This window comes from Bos indicus, chromosome 8 (assembly GCF_029378745.1).
Source record: "Bos indicus isolate NIAB-ARS_2022 breed Sahiwal x Tharparkar chromosome 8, NIAB-ARS_B.indTharparkar_mat_pri_1.0, whole genome shotgun sequence".
Lineage (NCBI taxonomy): Eukaryota > Metazoa > Chordata > Mammalia > Artiodactyla > Bovidae > Bos > Bos indicus.
In genome coordinates, this window is record NC_091767.1 from 39,817,200 (window position 1) to 39,844,054 (window position 26,855).

Consider the following 26,855-nt stretch of genomic DNA (forward strand, 5'->3'; position numbering starts at 1 on the left):
AATTAAGTAAAAATGACTTGCTTAAAGTCTCAAGTGGACTGTGCTGTGGGGTCACATGGGCCACATTTAGGTTCTCAGGGATCAATTCTTCATTGGCTGAATTGTTACTTTTTAATTTTGTTGTCAGTATTACTGTGTCTGATACTTTTTCATAGCACTAAGACATATTCTGACCATTAAGTTTCTGAGATAAGTACTTCAGATTTGCATAGGACTGTACATTCTTTGCTAAAGAATGAAGAAATCTAGTAATTTGGCTTAGAAGCAATAAAAACTCCTGGGTCTTCAGTTTACAAAGATGGGAAAAAGCAAATAGACACCGGTGGGGCAGCATAATCCTGTTTGACAGTGAGCTTGGTGCTTTCTTTTATTGACCTCTTAAATAAAAACTTCTACTTTGGGATAAGTCATGTATATTCAGTCCAGCTTTTAACATACTCTTTTAATTGGCACCCATTCCCTGAATCAGAGCTTGATTTTAAATGGCAACCCACTCCAGTGTTCTTGCCTGGAGAATCCCAGGAACGGGGGAGCCTGGTGGGCTGCCATCTATGGCGTCGCACAGAGTCAGACACGACTGAAGCGACTTAGCAGCAGCAGCAGCAGCAGCAGTGATGTTTACTAGGCATTAGCAAGGAAAGAACTCCTGCCTCAGATGATCTGTTTGTTTGGTTTTTTAAGAATTTATATATATATATATATATATATATAGGTCTTTGTTGTGTTGCACGGGCTTCTCATTGCAGTGGTTTCTCTTGCTGCAGAGCATTGGCTCTAGGCACGTGGGTTTCAGGAGCTGCAGCACACAGGTGGGCTCAGTAGTTGTGGTGCACAGGCTTAGTTGCTCCACAGCATGTGGAATCTTCCTGGACCAGGGATTGAACCTATGTCTCCTGTTTTGGCAGGTGGATTCTCATCCACTGTGCCACCAGGGAAGTCCAGTGATCTGGTTTTGAATTCTTACTTTGCCATGTGGCATTAGGACAAGTGTCTTCAACTCTCAGAGCCTCAGTTACCTGTAAAGAGGTAATCAAATGAGACTCCATACTGGGAAACAAGCTGTCAGTTCTGATGTGCTCTATAAATGTTAGCTATTTCTAGAACCAGTATTATTATTAAAGTTATTATTTCTCTTAAAGTCTCATTTGTTTCATTTTCTGGGGATATCTTTCTCACTGATGGCATTGATGACCTCCCTATCTGTGCCATTAGATTATTAAGAACACTGAGCTCTTTCAGACATTTCACTTGGCCTATTAGACTTGCTCAGCCTGTACATATGTTTATTTATTACTTTTAACCTTGGCTCTTGCTGTAACATCCCCTTGGTGTTCTGTCATTTTCACACTGGGTGGCAGTTTGGATCTTTAGAAGATGAGCAAACCAGAGAGACAGAATTGAAAAGCTTTACTGCCTTCTGTTTTTATAACCCTATTTCAGTCTCACTTATTTTTTTTCAGTTTCTTTTTATTTCTGTGATTCCAAAGATAGCAGAACTCACTTTCAATTCTTGGACCTCCCATTTTTATCTTAATTCCTGCTAAATGTAGGAATAATAAGCAGTAACTATCACTTTGAATACAGTGATAAGAACTAGCCAAAACATATGAAAGAAAAAAGCAAAAGCCCGTGATAGAGCATCACACCATGCATCCACATATTCTTGGTAGGAACATATGGCTGAAAACACACGATGTTCATGGAGGCCAGTAGTGCTGGGAACACTGCTGGGCTGCTGTCACAGAGCATTTGTGATCATGGGAGGTAAAGCCACTCTCTGTGCTCTGCTTCACATGTTTGTCATTTGTCCTCACAGTAGACCTAAGGGACAAGTGCTGTTATGAATTCTGCATTTCCCTGAAGAGGAAAAGGAAGTTAAGAAATATACATGATTTACTCACATAGCTGGTAATTGCTGAAACAACGATTTGAACCAGCTCTGTCTGAACCTAGAAATAGTTTTTTACCACTGTGGTCTGAGCTTCATTAAAAAGTTGTGTTTTGTTGCTAATAATGGGTGAGGAAATTGTTATTTCACTTCCCGTTTTCAGGTGGCACTTTTGAGCCCTGATATGAGGAAGTCTATTTCTGGCCAACAAAGGTAGGAGGTCATACCCATCACAGAAAGTGTTTTAAAAGGCTCATTGACAAAACAAGGCCTGGATGAAACTAGTGAAGTAGAAGATTGATTTTAGAATTCCACCCACTTTCCCACCTCTCTCCCTATCTTCCTTTGAATCATCATTTTATTTTATTTATTTTGGCCAAGTTGCGTGGCATATAGAATGCGGGATCTTAGTTCTCTGACCAAGGATTGAACCCGTGCCCTCCTGCAGTGGAAATGCTGAGTCCTAACCACTGGACTGCCACAGAATTCCCTTTATCATCATTTTAAATTGTATGCTTATTTGAATAATTGTTTAATAATTACAGACTGTAAGTGTCAGGAGGACAGGTCTTGTATCCATCTTGTTCAGTATCATCCATCCAGTGTCTAGAACTCCTGGCACATAGTATGTTCTCAATGCATATTTCTTGAATGTATGAATGAAAAGAAATTATTAAAAAATGAATGTATGATAAGATTGGCAGAGATTTTAGAGAACATTTAGTCTGTGTCTCCCTCTTTTTTTTCTTTTTTTTACAGTTGTGGAAACTCAGTCTTACAGAGCGGAACTAGTACCTACTGAGTGGTTAATGTATTAATCATTACGTTCATTCATTCAAGAAGCAGTTATAAAATAGTACTCACTATGCCCAGGCACATTTCACAGGCTTGGGACAGGGTTGCTGCACTTTACCACTCCTTTCTTTCTTATTGTAAATTTTATTTTTAATTGGAGGATAATTGCTTTACAGTGTTGTATTGTTTTCTGCTGTACAAGAACATGAATTAGCTAAGAGTATATATATCCCCTCCCTCTTGAACCTCCCTCTCACCCTTCCCCCCATCCCACTCATCTAGGTTTCCACTCATTTCTGGACATTGTGATTCAGTTTTAATATGTCTGTCTTGAATGATATCTCAAGGGACCTATGGAAGATGCTGACAGTAGGATTCCTTTTCAGGCAAGATTGTTTTGGCTGAGCCCTGTACTAGTAACTGACACCTAAGCTCACACCTTTCTAGGGACAATCTTGGCAGGAATTTAATGATGAATGGAAGGGTTACTGCTTTCATGGAGCGTTCATGGTAGCAGATGATGAATGAATGCCTGAACAAAAATAGCAGTTCGTGATAACTATTAGGTTGAAAATAATATAGGGGGATATGGTAGGGAGTGACAGGCTCCTGTAGGTTGGGTTGTTCCCTTTCTAATGAGGTGACATTTAAACCAAGATCTGTCATTCACTGATAAACTTAGACAGTGTGTTGAAAAGTAGAGACATTACTCTGCCAACAAAAGTCTGTATAGTCAAGACTATGGTCTTCCCAGTGGTCAAATATGATTATGAGAGCTGGACCTTAAGGGATTCTTGCCCACAGTAGTAGATATAACGGTCATCTGAGTTAAATTCACCCATTCCAGTCCATCTTAGTTCTCTGATTCCTAGAATGTTGATGTTCACTCTTGCCATCTCCTGTTTGACCACTTCCAATTTGCCTTGATTCATGGACCTAACATTCCAGGTTCCTATGCAATATTGCTCTTTACAGCATCGGACCTTGCTTCTATCACCAGTCACATCCACAACTGGGTGCTGTTTTTGCTTTGGCTCTTTCTTTTCATTCTTTATGGAGTTATTTCTCCACTGATCTCCAGTAGCATATTGGGCACCTACCGACCTAGGGAGTTCATCTTTCAGTGTTGTATCTTTTTGCCTTTTCATACTGTTCATGGGGTTCTTAAGGCAAGAATACTGAAGTGGTTTGCCATTCCCTTCTCCAGTAGACCACATTTTGTCAGAACTCTCCACCATGACCCATCCATCTTGGGTGGCCTTACATGGCATGGCTCATAGTTTCATTGAGTTAGACAAGGCTGTGGTCCATGTGATCAGATTGGTTAGTTTCCTGTGATTGTGGTTTTCAGCCCTCTGATGGAGAAGGATAAGAGGCTTATGGAAGCTTCCTGATGGGAGAGACTGACTGAGAGGGAAACTGGGTCTTATTCTGATCACTGGGTCCATGCTCAGTAAATCTTTAATCCAATTTTCTGTTGAAAGGCAGGGCTATATTCCCTCCCTTTTTGACCTGAGACCAAACTATGGTGGAGGAAAAATAGAGGAAAACAGTAGAATGGAAAAGACTAGAGATCTCTTCAAGAAAATTAGAGATACTGGGAACATTTCATGCAAAAATGGGCTCAATAAAGGACAGAAATGGTATGGACCTAGCAGAAGATATTAAGAAGAGGTGGCAAGGATACACAGAAGAACTATACAAAAAAGATATTCATGACCCAGATAATCACGATGGCATGATCACTCACCTAGAGCCAGACATCCTGGAATGGGAAGTCAAGTGGGCCTTCAGTAGCATCACTATGAACAAAACTAATGGAGGTGATGGAATTCCAGTTGAGCTATTTCAAATCCTAAAGGATGATGCTGTGAAAGTGCTGCACTCAATATGCCAGCAATTTTGGAAAACTCAGCAGTGGCCACAGGACTGGAAAAGGTCTGTTTTCATTCCAATCCCAAAGAAAGGTAATGCCAAAGAGTGCTCAAACTACTGCACAATTGCACTCATCTCACATGCTAGCAAAGTAATGCTCAGAATTCTCCAAGCCAGGCTTCAACAGTACGTGAACTGTGGACTTCGAGATGTTCAAGTTGGATTTATAAAAGGCAGAGGAACTAGAGATCAAATTGCCAACATCCGTTGTATCATCAAAAGAGCAAGAGAGTTCCAGAAAGACTTCTGCTTTATTGACTATGCCAAAGCCTTTGACTGTGTGGATTACCACAAACTGTGGAAAATTCTTAAAGAAATGGAAATACAGACCACCTGACCTGCCTCTTGAGAAATCTGTATGTAGGTTAGGAAGCAACAGAACTGGATATGGAACAACAGACTTTTGAAATCGGGAGAGGAGTACGTCAAGGCTGTATGTTGTCACCCTGCTTATTTAACTTATATGCAGAGTACATCTTGAGAAATGCTGGGCTGGATGAAGCACAAGCTAGAATCAAAATCGCCAGGAGAAATATCACCAACCTCAGATGATATCACCCTTATGGCAGAAAGTGTAGAAGAACTAAAGAACTTTTTGATGAAAGTGAAAGAGGAGAGTGAAAAAGTTGGCTTAAAGCTCAGCATTCAGAAAACTAAGATCATAGTGTCTTGTCCCATCACTTCATGGGAAATAGATGGGGAAACAGTGGAAACAGTCTCAGACTTTATTTTTTGGGGCTCCAAAATCACTGCAAATGGTGCCTTCAGCCATGAAATTAAAAGAGGCTTGCTCCTTGTAAGAAAAGTTATGACCAACCTAAACAGCATATTAAAAAGCGAGACATTACTTTGCCAACCTAGGTCCATATAGTCAAGGGTGTAGTCAACAGATGTAGTCAACAGGACTTACTAATGGATATCTATAAGGAGTGAAAGAGTGGAACAAAGGATAGAGCCTGGAGTATTGGGTTGATTAACTAGATCTGGTTCCTCTAATAGGAAGGTAGAGGAGAGCTTATTTGTGGAAAAAATCAAGTTCTCTTTTGGACCTGTTTTGTTGGAGATGGGCTTCCCCGGGTGGCGCTAGTGGCGCTAGTGGTAAAGAACCTGCCAATGCAGAAGACAGACGCAAGTTCGTTCCCTGAATCAGGAATATCCCCTGGAAGAGACAACGGCAACCCACTCCAGTGTTCTTGCCTGGAGAATCCCATGGACAAAGAAGCCTGGTGGGCTATATAGTCTGTAGTATGTTAGAGATACTGTAAGACATTAACTTGAAAGATAAATAATATCTCAACAGGATGGGAAGGAAGAAAGAATGTTTTATAAGAAATAGCATAAGCTGAGGAAGTACATAGCAGAGGAGGGAAAGACATATCAGTTCATTGTGGCTGGAGCATGTTTTTGAAGGGAGGAGTAGAAAAATATGAAAAATGTAGAATACATTCTTTTTGCACTTTGATCCTTGTTAGAATCTAACATTCATATTAAATGGAATAAGTAGGAAGACATTAAGCCATCAGATTATTTGATGTAAGGTTGATTATTTTGTACATTCGAGATAACAAAAAGTACCCTCATTCAAGTTCATCTCACAAGTAAAGTAAGAGTCACTAAACAGTAAAGCTTCCTCACTGACTACAATTACTTTTTTGATGGTGTTCTTGGTCCAAACCACTGCGTAGCACCTTCTTTGTAGGCAAGGGGGTCTAAGATGGTAGCTTTTCTGTCCTTTAGCTCAGTGATTCTTAATCATATTGCACCTGAAATGATCTTTTGGTGATGAGTATTTTGTATTATCCTTTTGACCATATTGAAGTAATATTCATAGGTAATATGTGCTATGCTAAGTCTCTTCAGTTGTGTTTGACTGCAGTCCCATAGACTGTAGCCCAACAGGGTCCTCTGTCCTTGGGATTTTCTAGGCAAGAATACTGGAGTATATTGCTTCCTCCAGGGGATCTTCCCCACCTAGAGATCAAATCTATATTTCTTATGTCTCCTGCATTGGCAGGCAGGTTCTTCACCACCTGGGAAGCCCCACAGATAATATAACCAACCAACTTTATATAGCTCACTGCAAATAATTTGTGTAATATTCAGCCATAATATAAAGGAGAAGTACAAAGAAAAGTGATTTAAAATAAAATGAGATGTATGCTAACATGTAAATGTTGAGAAAGGTATGGTATTTGGTATATAGTATTTATAGTATTCAATTTTGTAGTATTTGTAGTATTCACAGTGCCGAAAGGATCTTGGTAAAGATTTAGACAAAGCAAAATACAGTTGTTCCTTAGTTTTCATGGTACCTGCATTCCTGAAAATTCAGTGTATTTTTAAATTGTGCAAAAAAAAAAAAAAAAAAAAAAAAGCTTTGTGTTTATATGTAGCAGTTAGGTTCCAGGCTCAGATAATCGTAAAAAGGTTTCTTGCCTGAAAGAATGTCTGTACGATGTTAGAAAGTTATGCAGGAGTGTCTTGGGCATTGCAAGACACTCTGACCTCTGGTTCCTGCCCTTGAAATTTCCCCACAGATTTACAAAACATTCCTGGGGTTGGTATCAGTACTGCCGAGAGCGGCAGCTCTGGCTCTTCTCTAGGCCACTGGGACACTGACATTCCTGCACCACAGAATCTATTGAACCCTAGTCTACACTGTAACCTTTGGGTGAACAGAGCATTGTCTACCTTGTTCCTGTTCTATCCCTAGGACCTGGCCCATGATATGTCCTTAGAAAACATTTGTCAAAGTGAAGAATGGAAGGATGGATGGATGGAAAGAGATGTTCTTTTTTATTTTATTTTGGGGAGCAACCCTTTAGATCAATGATTGGGAAGGCTTTTGAAAATCATGCATGAGATAAAAAGTAGTAGAAGACATCGCCTCTTGAATACCAGGTGCTGTGATCAAAATATCTGTTTTTATCTGAGTGTCATCTCTGCCATCAACGGTCCAACTTTTATTTAATTTAAATGATGTAGATACATAATTTTCAGAATATATCTACTCATGCATTTTCTCCTTTATTTGTAGTGTGGCAAGAGTTGGCCTACTATGAAGAAAACACACGGGACTTTCTCTTCCCTGAGCCACGGCTGACACCTTCGCACCCTGGGATGTGTAGGGAGGTGCTCATGAAGACAGTTGAAGGCTTTCCAGTAAGTTACCAGTGCCTAGCTGGGCTTCTGTTGGGAAAGGGATTCTTGGAACCTGAATGTTTTATTGATAATAAATAAATAAGGTGATCCGCTCACCTGTTTGTGGGCGGATCACTTCATCTTGGTTGGTGCCCCTTTATTCTCTTTAGCAGCCCTGATGAGATGCCCACTCAAAGTGCTAAATAATGCTGATTCCCACTATTGGTCTGAGACGTGGGAGTCTTGTCTAACCAGGCTAAGTCACTGCCATATTCACATTATCACATAGTTATAAAAGGCTTACTTCTTCCACCTCCTTTTTTTTTTAAGTTAAATATTTTTAAAGTATAGTTGCTTTATAATGTGTTAGTTTCTTGTGTACAACAAAGTGATTCAGTTATGTATATATGATATATATTATTATTCAGTTATATATATGTAATAATATACACTATTATAATATATATTCTTTTTCACCTTCTTTTCCATTATGGCTTATTACAGAATATTGAATATAGTTCCCTGTGCTATACTAGGACCTTGTTGTTTATTTTATGTATAGTAGTTTGTATCTGCTAATCCCAAACTGTTAATTTATCTCCTCCCTCACCTCTGTTTCTCTGTGGTAACCATAAGTTTGGTAACCATATATCTGTTTTGTCACCTGCTCTTAATGCAGACTAACTGAAAGACATAGCATCATTTTATTTAATCATAGCTATTGTTTTAGTAACAATAACAGTAAAATAGATTAGTGCTGCCTGTGTGTGTGCTCCATTGCTCAGTTGTGTCCAGCTCTCTGTGATGCTGTGGACTGTAGGGCTCCTCTGTCCATGAGATTATTCAGGCAGGAATACTAGAGTGAGTTGCCATTTCCTTCTCTGGGGGATCTTCTCAACTCAGGGATCAAACCTGCATCTCCTGCATTGGCAGGTGAACTTGCTTTGGTTTTTTTTCATGTGATATCATATTTTCTTCATAACAGTTCTTAAGTCAGCCAAGGCAGGTATTATGATCTCCACTTAATGGAGGGGAAACTGACAAGAGGTTCACAGGCTGATATTTTTTAAATTTATTTATTTTTAATTGAAGGATAATTGCTTTACAGTATTGTGTTGGTTTCTGCCATACATCAACATGAATCAGCCATAGGTATACATTTGTCCCCTCCCTCTTGAACCTCTGTCCCACCTCCCACTCCATTCCGCCCTTCTAGACTGTCACGGAACACTAGGTTGAGCTCCTATGTCATACAGCAAATTCCCACTGGCTATCTATTTTCTATATGGTAAAGTATATGTTCCAATGCTACTTTCTCAGTTCGTCCCACCCTTTCTTTCCCCTGCTGTGTCCACAAATCTCTTCTCTATGTCTGTGTCTCTGTTTCTGCCCTGCAAATAGGTTCATCAGTACCATTTTTCCAGATTCTGTATATATTCGTTGATATATGATATTTGTTTTTTTCTTTCTGATTTACTTCATTCTGTATAACAGGCTCTAGGTTCATCCACCTCAAGAACTGTCTCAAATTCATTTCTTTCTATGGCTGAGTAATATTCCATTGTATGAATGTACCACAGCTGCTTTATCCATTCATCTGTTGATGGACATCTAGGGTGCTTCCATGTCCTGGCTACTGTAAACAATGCTGCAGTGAACATTGTGGTACATGTGACAGACTGATATTATTGAGGGATCTTAAAAGATATGGCAGTTACTAGTACAGCAGTTACTGTTTCGGGGGCATTATCTGAACCCAAGTTCAAAATATTAATTTTGTTATTATCTGGGATGATTTTTAACATTGCAGAAACTCTGAAAGTTTTCTCTACTTTTATGTCACTTGAATGACCTCTGTTTTAAGGGCTACATCTTTGTAAATTATAAAAAGCATAAACTTTTCTGTTACTGCTCCATGAGTGGCTATTATTTTAATTTAGTGAGGTGTTATTGTCTCCATTTGAGAGTTCTGTGCAGAATAGATGGCATGCAGAACCCCTGTTTCTATGATGTTTATGATGACAGGACTTCTAGTTCTGATACTTCAAACACCAAGCATTCATCAACAGTTCTCCCTGGGAACTAAGATCCTGCAAGCTGTGCTGCATGGTCAAAAAAAAAAAAGTTCTCCTAATCGGAATTCCCGATGGCCATAACTTTAAGCCCTCCATAATCTTTGAAGATCTGGTGAATATCACTGATATCATTTTTTTTTTCTCAGAAATGTTTTTTGTGTATCACTTATATCCATGGTACTTATGAGATGCTTGCCTTTATTATTGTGAATTACTGAGATTTTGCTCTTCAGAAGCAGAAAGGGGATTAAAAACTGGTGAGAATTAGGTGGGAGATACTCTTTACATTAACTTTGATTTGCCCAAGTTTTCTATTAAATAAATTCCATTTGCAAACATTGGGCTGGTATCCAGCTAAGTATCAAGACAAGAAGAAAGACACTTTCTCATATTTTCCCAGATGTTATCTCTGTTTAACTTTATAGGCATAATTAGGAAGAAGAATCTACAGGAAGTTTTATTTGTAGTTATTCATAAATGCAGGTCATCATAAGAGAAAGAGCTTTAACACTGTCAGGAAGATCTTCATGCATTAGAGGTAAAGTATCAGTTCTTTCAATGAAGTTAAAGTATATTTTAAATAATTTGTGAAGAGATAGAGAGCTCAATTTCTCTCAAGTATTCTATAAGGAAAAATAAACAAATTGCTGAAGTTTTACTAATGGCTGATATTCATTGCATTCTCACTAGATGCCAGGCCCTGTGTTGAGTTCCTTACGTGTATTGTTTTATTCAATCCTTTTTAACCCTGCAAGCTGGCTACTATTAGTTTCCTCATTTTAGGCATGGGGAAGCTGGTATGGCGAATTTATAAAGGGTACCCAGAGTCACAGAACTGGTGACCAGTGGATCTAGGATTCTCACACTGGTCTGTTGTGCTTTGAAGTTTGCACTCAATCACTGCATTATGCTAATTCTCTCATTTTTATTTCAGCCCAGGGTCCAATTTCTTTTCATTAATGTTATAGGACATGAGAATAAATGACACGCGAAGGTCAGACAAATTATTCAGTTCATTTATTTTCTGTTATTAGTTCATCAAGAATTAGATTTATTTTCTCCAGTACAATGTGACATTTTCTTCGTACTTTCATATTTTTTTTCATTTCACTTGTTACCCTAACAGCCTTTTTTCCTCCTTTTCCTGCTGAGGTCAAGAATATTGAGGGGAGATTATAATCTGTGTTTTTTGGTTGTTGTTGTTAGGTAAAGACTGAATTTGTAAATTAGGCAGAAAGAATATTGTTTTTAATTATTAATTTTTAATTAATAATTTTAGTTTTTCCTTAGTGTTTAGGTACTCTGAGTACCCTTTATAAATTTTTCCTTCAGTTCAGTTCAGTCTCTCAGTCGTGTCCAACTCTTTGCAACCCCATGAATCACAGCACGCCAGGCCTCCCTGTCCATCACCAACTCCCGGAGTTCACTCAGACTCACGTCCATCGAGTCAGTGATGCCATCCAGCCATCTCATCCTCTGTTGTCCCCTTCTTCTCCTGCCCCCAATCCCTCCCAGCATCAGAGTCTTTTCCAATGAGTCAACTCTTCACATGAGGTGGCCAAAGTATTGGAGTTTCAGCTTTAGCATCATTCCTTCCAAAGAAATCCCAGGGCTGATCTCCTTCAGAATGGACTGGTTGGATCTCCTTGCAGTCCAAAGGACTCTCAAGAGTCTTCTCCAACACCACAGTTCAAAAGCATCAATTCTTCAGCGCTCAGCTTTCTTCACAGTCCAACTCTCACATCCATACATGACCACAGGAAAAACCATAGCCTTGACTAGATGGACCTTTGTTGGCAAAGTAATGTCTCTGCTTTTGAATATGCTATCTAGGTTGGTCATAACTTTCCTTCCAAGGAGTAAGCATCTTTTAATTTCATGGCTGCAGTCACCATCTGCAGTGATTTTGGAGCCCCCAAAAATAAAGTCTGACACTGTTTCCACTGTTTCCCCATCTATTTCCCATGAAGTGGTGGGACCAGATGCCGTGATCTTCGTTTTCTGAATGTTGAGCTTTAAGCCAACTTTTTCACTCTCCTCTTTCACTTTCATCAAGAGGCTTTTTAGTTCCTCTTCACTTTCTGCCATGAGAGTGGTGTCATCTGCATATCTGAGGTTATTGATATTTCTCCCAGCAGTCTTGATTCCAGCTTGTGCTTCTTCCAGCCCAGCGTTTCTCATGATGTACTATGCATATAAGTTAAACAAGCGGGGTGACAATATACAGCCTTGATGTACTCCTTTTCCTATTTGGAACCAGTCTGTTGTTCCATGTCCAGTTCTAACTGTTGCTTCCTGACCTGCATATAGGTTTCTCAAGAGGCAGGTCAGGTGGTCTGGTATTCCCATCTCTTTCAGAATTTTCCACAGTTTATTGTGATCCACACAGTCAAAGGCCTTGGCGTAGTCAATAAAGCAGAAATAGATGTTTATTCTAAAAATTCCTACTGTTAAATCCAATTATTGACCTAACCATCGTTACCACCATCTCATTGCTAAGGGGATTGCATAGGATATAGCCTGTAAATTTCAGCTCTAAACTGTTATGCTAAAATGAGTACTTATATGAAAAAGAAAATACATTCCTCCTTATTGTCTGTAAGTCACCGCCGTGAGTTGAGGTTAAATAGGTGAACAAGATTGCATTACAGACTGTGGATTCCTTACTGGTAGGGCCCCTCCTCCTCCTCTGTGGGCTAAGTGGAGCTTCATGTAGAGTGGCTAAGTATAGACTCAGGTTATCTGGGTTCAAGCCCAGTTTTGTCACTCAATGGCTGTGTGATTTTGGGTAAATTGCTTATCTCCATGTACCTTAGTTTCCTCCTCTGTAAAATGGGATTGATAATAGTTCTTCCTTTATAGGGTTATTATGAAGGTTGAATGAGGTTATATATGTATGTGTGTGTATGTTAGTCACTCAGTGGTCTCTGACTCTTTGCAACCCCATGGACTGTAGCCCTCTAGGCTCCTCTGTCCATAGGATTCTCTAGGCAAGAATACTGGAGTAGGTTGCAAATTCCTTCTCTAGGGGATCTTCCCTACCCAGAGACTGAACCCGGTATCCTGCATCTTTGGCATCGCAGATGGATTCTTTACCACTGAGCAACCAGGGAAGCCCAAAGCAACTATACCCCAATACAAGTGTTTTTAAAATGGTATTGTTAACTATGTCACATTGTTGTACATAACATTTCTAGAACATATTCATTTTGCCTAACTAAAATTTTATATCCTTTGACTTAGCTTTTCCCTTTTCCTCTCATCCTCCAGCTCTTGGCAACCAGCATTCTATTAGCTGGTTTTTTAGCTAATTAGCTATTCTTTGAGTTTGACTATTTCAGATTCTGCATATTAGTGAAATATGCAGTGTTTATCTTTTTGTGTCTGGCTTATTTCATTTAGTATAGTGTCCTCAAGTTTATTCTCTGTTGTCATGAATGGCAGGATTTCCTTCTCTTTAAAGGCTGAATAATGTTCCATTATATATATATATACATATATATATATATTTGTTATGTATATATTTTAGACAATGTGTGTAGATTATGCTGGCTACACAAAAGAGCATTTAGGTTCTTGGATAATTTCATGTTAGGATAGGATAAGTAAAGACCTTCTTTCCAATAATTTTATTTGTTTCTTTTATTTTCAGGGCATTGCTCCTAAAATAGAGTTTTCTACAAGGACAGCCATCAGAGAACGTGTGTTTCTGCATAGAAACAGATTTTTTGTAAGTATAATAAAGAATCCAGAGATAGAAATGTCAGGGATTTCTCTACAAATTTAAAGAATTTCAACCTCAGCTTGGTTTACCAAGTTCAGATGCAACTGGACAGACAGAAACCTGGAGACTTATTGCTAGGTTTGAATTTACATAGTCAAATTTCTTGTTCAGCCTGTCACATTAGAGTGATGATGTGTGGCATGTATTCATCATGGCATAGTTGGTGGAACAGCGTGATCCAGAAGCTACAATCACAGGCTTGACGTGTAGTCTAGTTAGTTTTTGTTGTTGTTGTTTCATGACATCTACTCTTGAGTTTATCAACAGTAGTGTTTCCTTCTTTCTTGTGCTGAGGCTGAAGGTCAGAGTTGTATTTGGGGCCACCCCTTTAGTAACAGTGAGGGTTCTTTTTTTTTTGGTAATAGTGAGGGTCTTGGGGCATTCTTGAGCACTACCTTCATTTTGCTTTTTCAGCCATGATTTCCCCTTCACACTCTTTTCTTTCTATTTTTATTTTACCCCATTGCCCATAATTTTGCAAGCATCCAAAATCCTTTCTAAAATGATACAGAGAATTAATGAATATAGTTTGTAGATCTCACACGGGTCCTAGAATAAACCTTGAAAATGTGGGCTTTGGATTTAGGGGTACTGAAGAAGCAGGGTCATTAATCTGTGCAAATCCATCAATCCCCTGGGCACTGTAATTCATCAATGGAAAACCAGTGATTAATTTTCAGGAAGGCAATAGCTGCTTTTTAGTCTCTCCTTATTTACTCACTGTTTTCTCCAGTCTGTTTAAATGTGCACAGTGACTTTTCAGTTTATTGCTCTTTTTCTTCCATTCCATTTTGTTAATCTTGTTTTAATCTCGTAATGTAGAGATCTTCCTGTGCGAACTTCCCGGTCCCTTCCTCCTACTCTAGTCTTGCAGTCTTTCTCTAGCACCGTCTAGTGGTTAAGCCTAGCAGAACAGCTAGGAAAGCAGAAGGGGATTTGCAGTGGCTGGTTCAGTATCATAAAATTGAAAGGTGGGTTTGGAGCTGAGAGAAAAGTGCTTACTCACCAGTATAGTTGGCTTCTAATTTTTTAATTGCTCTAAAAATTTCCATAGCTATACATACAACCATACTTTTTCCTTAAAATAAATTACTTGAGGTGAAATCGCTGAACCCAAGTATATGCCAAATTCTCTCTCTGTCTCCCTCCCTCACTGTATTTGTGTATCTGTCAATCATCTGATGGGACATGGAGGTGTCTGATACTTTCCAGCTTTCTCATAATACAAATAAAACTCACTGTTTAAATTTCATTAATTTTGTAAAAAAAATTTTATTACATTTTGGCTGTACTGAGTCTTGGTTGGTACATGTCGGATTCTCATTGTGGTGGCTTCTCTTGCTGTAGAGCATGGGCTCTGGGGCATCTGGGCTCAGTAGTTGCACATGGGCTTAGTTGTTTCATAGCATGTGGGATCTTCCTGGACCAGGGGTCAAACCCATGTCCCCTGCATTGGCAGCTGGATTCTCAACCACTGGGCAACCAGGGAAATCACAAATCTCACTGTTAGTAGCTTAAATCTACTAGTGATACTAAGCTGACCTGAAGAAAAATTTTTAAATGCCCTTCCCTGAGTTCACGTTTTATAAACCTGAGATGTTAAATCTTCTACCTTAGTTCAGTTAAATACAGTTATATTCTGGTTGAGCTTTCTTTAAAAATATTGTCTCTTCTTTGGGTTTCAGGAAGAAAGACGTAAGTCACAAAGGCCTTTATCTACACCAAATGGACCAAAATTCCCCTTGAGTTGTGTAAAGATGAAACCAAAGGAGAGTAATCTCGACAGAGTGCCCCCAGGCATGCAGTCCCGGCCACTCTCTCCATATTGCACCAGGCGTTTCTTCCAGGACCAACCAGCTCAGCTGAACCTTGGATATACTTTCAAAATACCTGGAGAAAGCAAACCTCCGTTTGTAGTAAGACACGTGAGCCTAAAATTATTTTTCAGAGTCCTTTGGAATGGTAGGGTGTGAATGAGGGTGGAATAAAGGAAGGTTGGACCATGATAACAGATGTGTAAGTAAATAAATAGAGGAAATTCAAATTTAATAATAATTATGATTAAATTATGCTCATTTCCTACAGTTATTGTCAGGAAACTCCTATAAGGATGTCTTGTACAGAGGACTTGCTGAGTAAATGTCTACTGTCCCTATTTTTAATTTTAGAATTAAAAATAAATTTAATTATTAATAGTGTTATCTGCATAGGACAACCTGCCACTATCCAGGAAGATCAATGAATTGACAGTAGTAGAAGATTCATATCAAAGACTGGCACATTCTCTGTACAAATCTGAAACTAAAGCCTCGTCAGTTTTAAGAAAACTACTTGAGTTTTCATAGTAAGATCATTGTTCAGTGGCCAGCTTTTTAAAATATATATTTATTTATTTGGCTGCCTCCAGTCTTGGTTGTGGCATGCGAGCTCTTTGTTGAGTCATGAGGGATCTTTTCACTGTCGTGCATGGACTCTCTAGCTGCAGTGCACGGGCTTAGTTGCTCCATGGCATGTGGGATCTTAGTTCCCTGACCAGGAATCAAACCTGTGTCCCCTGCACTGCAGGGCAGATTCTTTACCACTGGACCATTAGAGAATTCACCAGGCCGCACTTTAAAAGTAGGAAACATATGGCTGCAGGAAGAAGCAATGATATGCCATAGTCAAAAGTCCTTAATTAAAGTTATATTAGATTTAGCCATCAGGAAGTAGTGGGCAAATTTAACCACACTTGTTTTCATAGTCTTTTTTTTGACTACTATAAAAGTAAAGGAAAATACAGAAAAGTTCAAGAAAAAAAAATTACCCATAGGTTCACTAGAATAATAAAATCATTGTTTAATTTGATACATTTTCTTTTGATTTTTTTTGATATTCATAAGGCCTTATTTTTTCCCACAAAGTTGTACTTATACTGTATATACAGATTCATTTCTTTACAGTTACATATGTTTTTATCATGTTAAAAACACTTCGTGTTAGTTCCTGTTTTTCTCTTTTTAATTTATTTATTTTAATTGGAGGCTAATTACTTCATAATATTGTAGTGGTTTTTGCCATACATTGACATGAGTCAGCTGTAGGTGTACATGTGTTCCCCATCCTGAACCCCCGTCCTGCCTCCCTCCCCATCCTACCCCTCAGGGTCATCCTAGTGCACCAGCCCTGAGCACCCTATATCATGCATAGAACCTAGACTGGCTATCTATTTCACATATGATAATATACATGTTTCAGTGCTCTTCTCTCAAATCATCCCTCCCTTGCCTTCTCCCACAGAGTCCAAAAGTCTTTTCTTTACATCTGTCTCGTTTGCTATCTTGCATATAGGGTCATTGTTACCATCTTTCTAAATTCCATATATATGTGTTAATATACTGTACTGGTGTTTTTCTTTTTCTTTTTTTAAATTAATTAATTTATTTTACTTTACAATATTGTATTGGTTTTGCCATACATTGACTTGAATCCGCCATGAGTGTACATGTGTTCCCCATCCTGAACCCCGCTCTCTCCTCCCTCCCCATCCCATCCCTCTGGGTCATCTCAGTGCATCAGCCCCGAGCACCCTGTATCATGCATCAAACCTGGACTGGCGATTCGTTTCACATATGATGTTTTACATGTTTCAATGCCATTCCCCCATATCATCCCTCCCTTGCCCTCTCCCACAGAGTCCAAAACACTGTTCAATACATCTGTGTTTCTTTTGCTGTCTCGCATACAGGGTTATTGTTACCTTCTTTCTAAATTCCATATATATATGTTAGTATACTGTATTGGTGTTTTTCTTTCTGGCTTACTTCACTCTGTATAATAGACTCCAGTTTCATCCACCTCATTAGGACTGATTCAAATGCATTCTTTTTAATAGCTGAGTAATATTCCATTGTGTATATGTACCACAGCTTTCTTATCCATTCGTCTGCCAGTGGACATCTAGGTTGCTTCCATGCCCTGGCTATTGTAAACAGTGCTGCAATGAACATTGAGGTACATGTGTCTCTTTCAATTCTGGTTTCCTCAGTGTGTATGCCCCAGCAGTGGGATTGCTGGGTCATATGGCAGTTCTATTTCCAGTTTTTTAAGGAATCTCCACACTTCTCCATAGTGGCTGTACTAGTTTGCATTCCCACCAACAGTGTAAGAGGATTTTCTTTTTTCCTTGCTCTCTGCAGCATTGTTTGCAGACTTTTTGATAGTAGCCATTCTGACTGGCATGAGATGGTACCTCATAGTGGTTTTGATTTGCATTTCTCTGATAATGAGTGATGTTGAGCATCTTTTCATGTGTTTGTTAACCATCTGTATGTCTTCTCTGGAGAAATTTCTGTTTAGTTCTTTGGAACATATTTTGATAGGGTCATTTATTTTTGTGGAATTGAGCTGCAGGAGCTGCTTGTATATATTTGAGATTAATTCTTTGTCAGTTGCTTCATTTGCTATTATTTTCTCTTGTTCTGAAGGCTGTCTTTTCACCTTGCTTATAGTTTCCTTTGTTGTGCAAAAGCCTTTAAGTTTAATTAGGTCCCATATGTTTATTTTTGCTTTTATTTCCATTGCTCTGGGAGATGGGTCATAGAGGATCCTGCTGTGATTTATGTCAGAGTGTTTTGCCTATGTTTTCCTCTAGGAGTTTTATAGTTTCTGATCTTACATTTAGATCTTTAATCCATTTTGAGTTTATTTTTGTGTATGGTGTTAGAAAGTGAACTAGTTTCATTCTTTTATGGGTGGTTGACCAGTTTTCCCAGCACCACTTGTTAAAGAGATTGTCTTTTCTCCATTGTATATTCTTGCCTCCTTTGTCAAAGATAAGGTATCCATAGGTGCATGGATTTATCTCTGGGCTTTCTATTTTGTTCCATTGATCTATTTTTCTTTCTTTGTGCCAGTACCATACTGTCTTGATGACTGTAGCTTTGTAGTATAGTCTACAGGCAGGCAGTATAGTCTGAAGTCAGGCAGGTTGATTGCTCCAGTTCCATTCTTCTTTCTCAAGATTACTTTGTCTATACGAGGTTTTTTGCATTTCCATACAAATTGTGAAATTATTTGTTCTAGTTCTCTGAAAAATACTGTTGGTAGCTTGATAGGGATTGCATTGAATCTATAGGTTGCTTTGGATAGTATACTCATTTTCACTATATTGATTCTTGCGATCCATGAACATGGTATATTTCTCCATCTATTTGTGTCATCTTTGATTTCTTTCATCAGTGTTTTATAGTTTTCTATATATAGGTCTTTTATTTCTTTAGGTAGATCTATTCCTACGTATTTTATTCTTTTCATTGCAATGGTGAATGGAATTGTTTCCTTAATTTCTCTTTCTGTTCTTTCATTGTTAGTGTATAGGAATGCAAGGGATTTCTGTGTGTTAATTTTATATCCTGCAACTTTTCAATGAATATAGTTCCTGTTTTTCATGAACTCTGTTCCACATTGTAGTTCATGACTTATTCTCCAGAATGTTAACTATTGATATTATTGTCAAGTTGATAATTTGATTCAGGATTACCTGTGTGATGTTTGTATATTAGACACAGAAATGAAGCATGGTAAATCCCAAAGTCCGGTGCTTTTTAGATGACTGGTTATAGCATTGGTTTGTAGGTAGAACAGAGATGTTGTTTGGCTAGAAAATACAGGATAGCTGTTTTCTTCAGGTAACCTATAAAAGTGTCTGGCAAAATCTAGCACTGTAAACATAGTTTCATACAAATATAGTTAAATTGAGTATATTGGGTCTGATTTATTCCATTTGATATATATTTTAATAAAATACACAACTTTAGTGTACACCATTATGAACTAAATAACCTTAAAATGTTGGAAGTTTTCTTAGGGAATTAAAATTTACATGATACTTTTATTTAACAAATTCATATACAGTCTTTACTATGTGCCAAGCTCTTTCCTAAGGGCTTATAGATATTAACTCTTTTATTTAGCCAGATTTCCTGATGATATCTGAGGTTTAAGTAGAAAAATTAAAATGTAGAGGACCTGATGTTGTCAAGATTGTAAATTCTAGTAAAATTATTTCTTGAAGTAGAATAAAGAATAATAGTATAACATGACTTCTTGACATTAAAAAAATAAAAAACAAGGTTTTTTACAAAGAAGATTAAGCAACTGTATGTCATAGACATTCTGGAAGAGTCTCTATTTCAAGTATTTTGACCTGTTAGCAGATCACGTTGTTGAATGTAGGAAAATGTGGTCACCTTAACTAAAATAATACAGTCTCCGCTGTTCTTTTTTACAAGGATATAGACACTCAGACTGAAGGGGGATGTGGAAGGCTGAAAGATCACATTATGGAAATTCCTTGTCTTCAGGGAGGACCCCACCTAGGCCAGTACTGCTCAGAGTGTTTAGGAATGTGAAGATATCCTGTTTTAAAAGAAGATTAAACAAACTCTACTTGCTCTTTACTGGCCTTACCAGTGGTTAGAATATGATCTGTGTCATATTAGCCCATATCCCATATCTTTGTGTTCTAACCTCAGAGAAAGTAGGGACAAACAGGTTTCCCTGTTGGTTATAACATTTTATATACTTGGAGGCTGTGATTTAATCTGTTCCCAACCTTCTCTTTTCTCACCTGCATGACTGTGATTGAAGGGGAGAAAGGTATTACAGGGAATGAGGAGAGAGTAATACAAGCTACAGTGGGTTCAGGTCTCATTCCTTTCCTTTCAGGTGGACAGTGCAAAGCCCTTTGGTGAGAACAGTTCACAGCATCATTCCCAGAAGTCTAGAAGAAAACCTAACTTTTCAAACTTTCCATTTCCAGTGAGAAGAGGTATTCGATTTTCTTGTTCCTCCTGTGTAGTTTACCCATGGGAACGAATGCATCCTACCTCTAAGTCTTCTTTCATTCTGAGGAATCACACGTTTGTCTGGAAACTCAGGGCCTAATTCTCGGGTGCCCTGTCACTGGGAGTTTCCAGAGAGGGGGTTCCCACGAGCAGAGTCATTAGCAGAGATGCCTTCTGTTTCAGAGTTTCCCTAGGAGGAACTGGGGAGACTTCCCCCAAGGAGTGTCACCATTGAGTGTGTTCTGGCTGTGGCTGTTGGAAAAGCAGAGAACATCTTGTCTTGGTGGGATCTCCTTGAAAAGGCACCACAGATAGCTAACAAATAAGACTCGCCATTTTTCAGAATAGGATGCAGCAGAAAATTGATGGAGATCAGGAGAGGCAGCACTTCTTTACAAGATTGCATGTCAGCAAGGAGGAGAGCCAGTTCTCTCTGAAACAGTGAGGTTAAGGCAGGGGATCTCAGACATTTAGATTTCAGGACCCTTTTGTGCTAAGTATTATTGAGAGCCACACTGAGCTTTTCTGTATGTGAATGATATCTATCAACAATTAGCATTAGACATTAAGCTTGAGGAATTTAAAAACACAAGAATATACAGCACACATTAGCCATCAGAGTGGTGTCATCATGACATATCATATAGCTTTTGGAGAACTCTGTTATATAGTCATAAGAGAATGAGAATGAAAAAGACAGAGTATGTTTTACTATTAGGAGAATAGTTTTGACCTTGCAGAGTTCCTAAGAGGTCTTGGGGACCCATGGGGAGGCCCTGGATCATATATCAAGAATTGCTGGGTTAAGACATCCCCTTGGTGGTCTGTTCATTTCCAAGGCAAACCATTCAGTATCACAGTAATCCATGCCTATGCCCCAACCACTAATGCCAAAGAAGCTGGAGTTGAACGGTTCTATGAAGACCTACAAGACCTTCTAGACTAACACCAAAAACAGATATCCTTTTCATCATAGGGGACTGGAATGCAAAAGCAGGAAGAGATACCTGTAACAGGCAAGTAGCAAGCAAGTTTGGTTTTGGAGTAGAAAATGAAGCAAGGCAAAGGCTAACAGAGTTACAACAAGAGAATGCACTGGTCATAGCAAACACTCTCTTCCAACAACACAAGAGACGACTCTACACATGGTCATCACCAAATGGTCAATACAGAAATCAGATTGATTCTTTGCAGCTGAAGATGGAGAAGCTCTATACAGTCAGCAAAAACAAGACCAGGAGCTGACTAAGGCTCGGATCATGAACTCCTTATTGCCAAATTCAGACTTATATTGAAGAAAGTAGTGAAAACCACTAGACCACTCAGTATGACCTAAATCAAATCCCTTAGGATTATACAGTGGAAGTGACAAATAGATTCAAAAGATTAGATCTGATAGAGTGCTGAAGCACTATGGATGGAGGTTTGTAACATTGTACAGGAAGCAGCGATCAAAACCATCCCCAAGAAGAATTACAAAAAGACAAAATGAGGAGTCCTTACAGATATCTATGAAAAGAAGAGAAGCTAAAGGCAAAGGAGAAAAGGAAAGATATACCCATCTGAATGCAGAGTTCCAAAGAATAGCAAGGAGAGATAAGAAAGCCTTCCTCAGTGATCAATGCAAAGAAATAGAGGAAAACAATAGAATGGGAAAGACTAAAGATCTCTTCAAGAAAATCAGAGATACCAAGGGAGCATTTCATGCAAAGATGGACACAATAAAGAACAGAAATGGTATGGATTTAACAGAAGCAGAAGATATTAAGAAGAGGTGGCAAATACACAGAAGAACTAAGCAAAAAGATCTTAATGACTCAGATAACCACAATGATGCGATCATTCACCTAGAGCCAGACATCCTAGAGTGCAAAGTCAAGTGGGCCTTCAGTAGCATCACTATGAACAAAGCTAGTGGAGGTGATGGAATTCCAGCTGAGCTATTTCAAATCCTAAAAGATGATGCTTTGAAAGTGCTGCACTCAATAGCTAGCAAATTTGGAAAACTCAGCAGTGGCCACAGGACTGGAAAATGTCGGTTTTCATTCCAATCCCAAGAAAGGCAGTGCCAAAGAATGTTTAAACTACCACACAATTGCACTCATCTCACACGCTAGCAAAGTAATGCTCAAAAATCTCCAAGCCAGGCTTCAACAGTACATGAATCGAGAACTTCCAGATATTCAAGCAGGATTTATAAAAGGCAGAGGAACCAGAGATTAAATTGCCAGCATCTGTTGGATCATAGAAAAAGCAAGAGAATTCCAGAAAAACATCTACCTCTGCTTCATTGACTACTGCAAAGCCTTTGTGTGGATTATAACAAACTGTGGAAAATTCTTCAAGAGATGAGAATACCAGACCACCTGACCTGCCTCCTGAGAAATCTGTTATGTCCGTCAAGAAGCAACTGTTAGAACCGTACATGAAACAATGGACTGGTTCCAAATTGGGAAGGGAGTACGTCAAAGCTGTATATTGTCACCCTACTTGTTAATTTATATTCAGAGTACATCATGTGAAATACTGGGCTGGAAGAAGCACAAGCTGGAATCAAGATTGTTGGGAGAAATATCAATAACCTCAGATATGCAGATGACACCACCCTTATGGCAGAAAGTTAAGAGGAACTAAAGAGCCTCTTGATGAAAGTGAAAGAGGAGAGTGAAAAAGTTGGCTTAAAGCTCAACATTCAGAAAACTAAGATCAGGGCATCCAATCCCATCACTTGATGGCAAATAGATGGGGAAACAATGGAAACAGTGACATATTTTCTTTTCTGGGCTCCAAAATCACTGCAGATGGTAATTACAGCCATGAAGTTAAAAGACACTTGTTCCTTGGAAGAAAAGCTATGACAAACCTAGACAGCATATTAAAAAGTAGAGACATATTTTGCTGACAAAGATTGTCTAGTTAAAGCTATGGTTTTTCCAGTAGTCATGTATGGATGTGAGAGTTGGACCATAAGGAAAGCTGAGCACCAAAGAATTGATGCTTTTGAACTGTGGTGTTGGAGAAGACTTGTGAGAGTCCCTTGGACAGCAGGGAGATCAAACCAATCAATTCTAAAGGAAATCAGCCCTGGATATTCATTGGAAGGACTGATGCTGAAGCTCCAATCCTTTTGCCACCTGATGTGAAGAACTGACTCATTGGAAAAGACCCTGATGATGAGAAGGGTTGAAGGCAGGAGGAGAAGAGGACGACAGAGGGTAAGATGGTTGGATGGCATCACCGACTCATTGGACATGAGTTTGAGCAAGCTCCTGGTGTTGGTAATGGACAGGGAAGCCTGGCATGCTGTAGTCCTTGTGGTTGCAAAGTGTCGGACTAAGTGACTGAACTGAACTTTATGAGTGAAATACATGAACCTGTGTCAGTACTGAATGTCATGGCAGTGAATTTCAACCATTCCTGAATTAATTCTTAGGCTAGAAAGGGAAGGTCATGGCCCATTCTCCTGACCTGGACTTATACCATCCCTGACAACAAGTTTCCTATCTTAGCCTGAAAGGTTTCTACTTTTAAGGGGAAGTCTCTTAAAAGTCTCTTGTGATAACTCAAGCCAGTATTCTCTTGGATGACGGTGACTGTTCTATAGCAACAAGTCAAAGACAGGTGACAGAATTTGAGGCAGAAAATGCTTCATCTTCTCTGATATTTAGATTGAAAATCACCCATGTAGCCCATAAATACAGCACTGTCTTCCCCATTACCGTGAAATCAAGCAACAGAAAATGTCCTTTCCTGGGGAGGACAGCTGGGCTTAATGCTAGCTAAATAACAACAGGGTCATGTATCACATTGGTCTCGGCCTTTGTCTCTTCTTAATCCTGGCAGGTGGAGAACTAAGGTTCCAGAGAGGTTACAGAGTGTGTACAGGTCACACATCAAATTTTTGGCACACCTACATTTAGAGAAGACGTTCAGACCTCTGGGCTCAGATCCTTGGAATCCCTGTAGCTTCCAAGCCAGACCTTTCCTTAGGTCACCTGTCAGCTCATTCATCCGGCCCTAAGGTAGAATAAAGCAGTGCTTCTCAAACTTCAATATGCATTAGAATCACCTGGGTGTCTCGTTAAACTGCAGATTCTGATTCCATAGGGCTGAGGTGGGACCTGGAATCCTTCTTATCTAACAAGCTTCCAGGTGATACCGATGCTGCTGGTCCATGGACAACACTTTGAGAAGCAAGGGAACAAGGGCAAGCCCCCTGGGATCAGTAGCAAGGGGGTTCCTAGGCAAAAGGGCAAGTTTGTGGCTATAGCTAAAAAGGGCCTTTTTAGCACTACTGATTCCCTGCTCAGCTGGGAGTGTGGTAGAAGAGAGCTTTTGGGACAAGATGGCCACACACATACATCCATGCCCAGAGAATATGACAATTCACATGTTTAAAAAAAATCCCTTTTTATATCTTCCTTCTTATTGCCAGTGGCATAGGGGAATCAGCAGTCCCTTGTCGCTGCCTCAGTCCCAGCCAGCTGAGGGAAGCCATGGTGGTCTTAGCATAGCCTTGCAAATACTCATTTCAAAAGCATTTTATTTTCAATCTGGAACAATCTCATTTAGTCTTGGTTTTGTCTGTGTATTTATTACTTCTAGTAATTCTTATCATTCTCTGGTATTAGATCTACTTAATGTAATCATAATGATTTTCACTTTCGCTGTGTTGTTTTTTTCAAGTTCTCATGTATTCGTTTTTGTCTGTCTCGGACAAGTATACTCAGAGTTTCTGTGTAAATAGGATTTTATGTAAACCTAATATAAAGGGAATGCCAAAGAGGCAGAGGCTTTGAATTTTATATTAAGCCACATGGTTTTCTTTTAGGCTGTGGACATCTGGGCAAATGTGTTTTCCGAGCTGCCCAAGGGCTACTGAACTTGTTGCTTCACGTTAGACTCACTTTTACCCTTCCTATATCCATATGTGCTGCCATTAATATAACATTATTGTTTACCTCAAGAGGACAGAAAAAAACTCATAGAATTTCTGTGACTTCAGGGAGAATTAAAAGTGATGGTATGATTTACAAGGGATCATTTAAGTTCTCTAATAATTCATTCATTGTGTAATGTTTTTGTACTGCTGTGCAATAAATGTAATAGCAGCTTTAGGAGTAACTGGTAATAATGAGTCATTGAAACACCTGTTCCTCTTTCTTCTAGTGTCTTCTCTTGACAGCCTTGGAGCTAACGTGAAGGTAATTTTAGAAGTAGCATTTGTAAAATGATTTATTACCAGCTATATAATGTCAATTATTGTACTTTCTCCCATGAGCAGTTGAAAATACATTTCTAGCTCATGTTGCTTGTGGAATTGCTATAGTTTAACTTGAGTTTCTTTGCTTTAGTTGGTTTTTTCCCCTCGTATAAACTCCTTTCATTTGTAGGATGAGTCACTAGTGAAAGTGTATGTAGGTTCAATACCTACTTTATCAGTAGTAATTTTCATTACTTTTTCTCGAATTGAATATAGAGAGGTGGTCAATCACTTGTTCTTAAAGTCTGATTGGCTTGTTCAGGTGAAGGTGCAAGCTTCCCTGTTACAGCATGACAATGGACATACACAAAGAAAATGAAGTACTCTCAGTTTCCTTTGACATAGCCTTTAAATATTTTGTCTAAAATTTTTTTCTTTCCCAACGCAATAATCCCTAGTCCTCACAAATCAAAATTCAGAGCAGGAGTTTATTTTGGCTCGTTAATATATACCAAACGAATTTGGTTATCTTTCCTTGCCCTTGACTCCTGAGCATTTTGTCTCTAGTCTTCTCTGCTCCCACTCCTCTTGTATTTGCAGGAGATCCTGGAGGCAGGTATTCTGTCTTCTTGCCCCCGGTTCTCTTCCTTGTCCCACCCAACCCCCAGCTCTAAATTAAGCAAACAAAAGCAAAAGCTATAACTAAAGGTGAATGCACATTGTCACTCAGGTTATCAAAGAGCCAGATGAACGGATTGTTTTAAGGAATGAATCACCATCATCTTTAGATTCAAGTAAGTTTGGAAAGCCCTCGCCCAGTTACAGTAACCAAGGGGATGCTGATTTTCACCAGGAAACTTCATTTGACACCTCCCAGAACTCCAGATCTCCCAGCCCTCTTCTGGATCAGCCCCTTCTCCGAGAAAGGTCAGCAGCCAGCACCCATCTCTTTGCTAGAAGAGTGACCTGTGGTCTGACAGGAATAAAAGTCAGGTCATTTTATCAGTTTGCTTCCTTAGGAGCAGCTTGACATGAAAGATTATTATTCCTTGAAAAATAATCCCAGAAGTAAGAATTGAGATTTTTCTCTTACCTCTGGAAAGCATATCTCAGAATGTTTGTTGAAAATGGGATAGGCAGCTCAGTTGGCATAGATACTATTTATTTCTTCATTATTATCTGTCATTAAAAGTTGGCTTAAAGCTCA

The 26,855-nt window shown here is 39.0% G+C and overlaps 1 protein-coding gene across 8 annotated transcripts in view; it reads left to right on the forward strand.

Annotated features, from left to right (window-relative positions):
• The window catches only part of SPATA6L (spermatogenesis associated 6 like), a 102,159-nt gene that overhangs the window by 19,310 nt on the left and 55,994 nt on the right, over window positions 1-26,855 (forward strand). For 6 of the 8 annotated variants that reach the window (XR_011567932.1, XR_011567933.1, XR_002181243.2 and 3 more), the window contains 6 exons: window positions 7,656-7,780; window positions 13,487-13,564; window positions 15,304-15,543; window positions 20,327-20,429; window positions 25,615-25,649; window positions 26,379-26,575. Coding sequence is in view for 5 of the 8 variants with exons in the window: in XM_019966005.2 (XP_019821564.2) it covers window positions 7,656-7,780; window positions 13,487-13,564; window positions 15,304-15,543; window positions 20,327-20,429; window positions 25,615-25,649; window positions 26,379-26,575 (778 nt within the window). In the remaining 3 variants the exon portion in view is untranslated. The remainder of the gene's footprint in view (window positions 1-7,655; window positions 7,781-13,486; window positions 13,565-15,303; window positions 15,544-20,326; window positions 20,430-25,614; window positions 25,650-26,378; window positions 26,576-26,855) is intronic. The other 2 variants (XM_019966004.2, XM_019966006.2) reach the window with 2 other exon arrangements.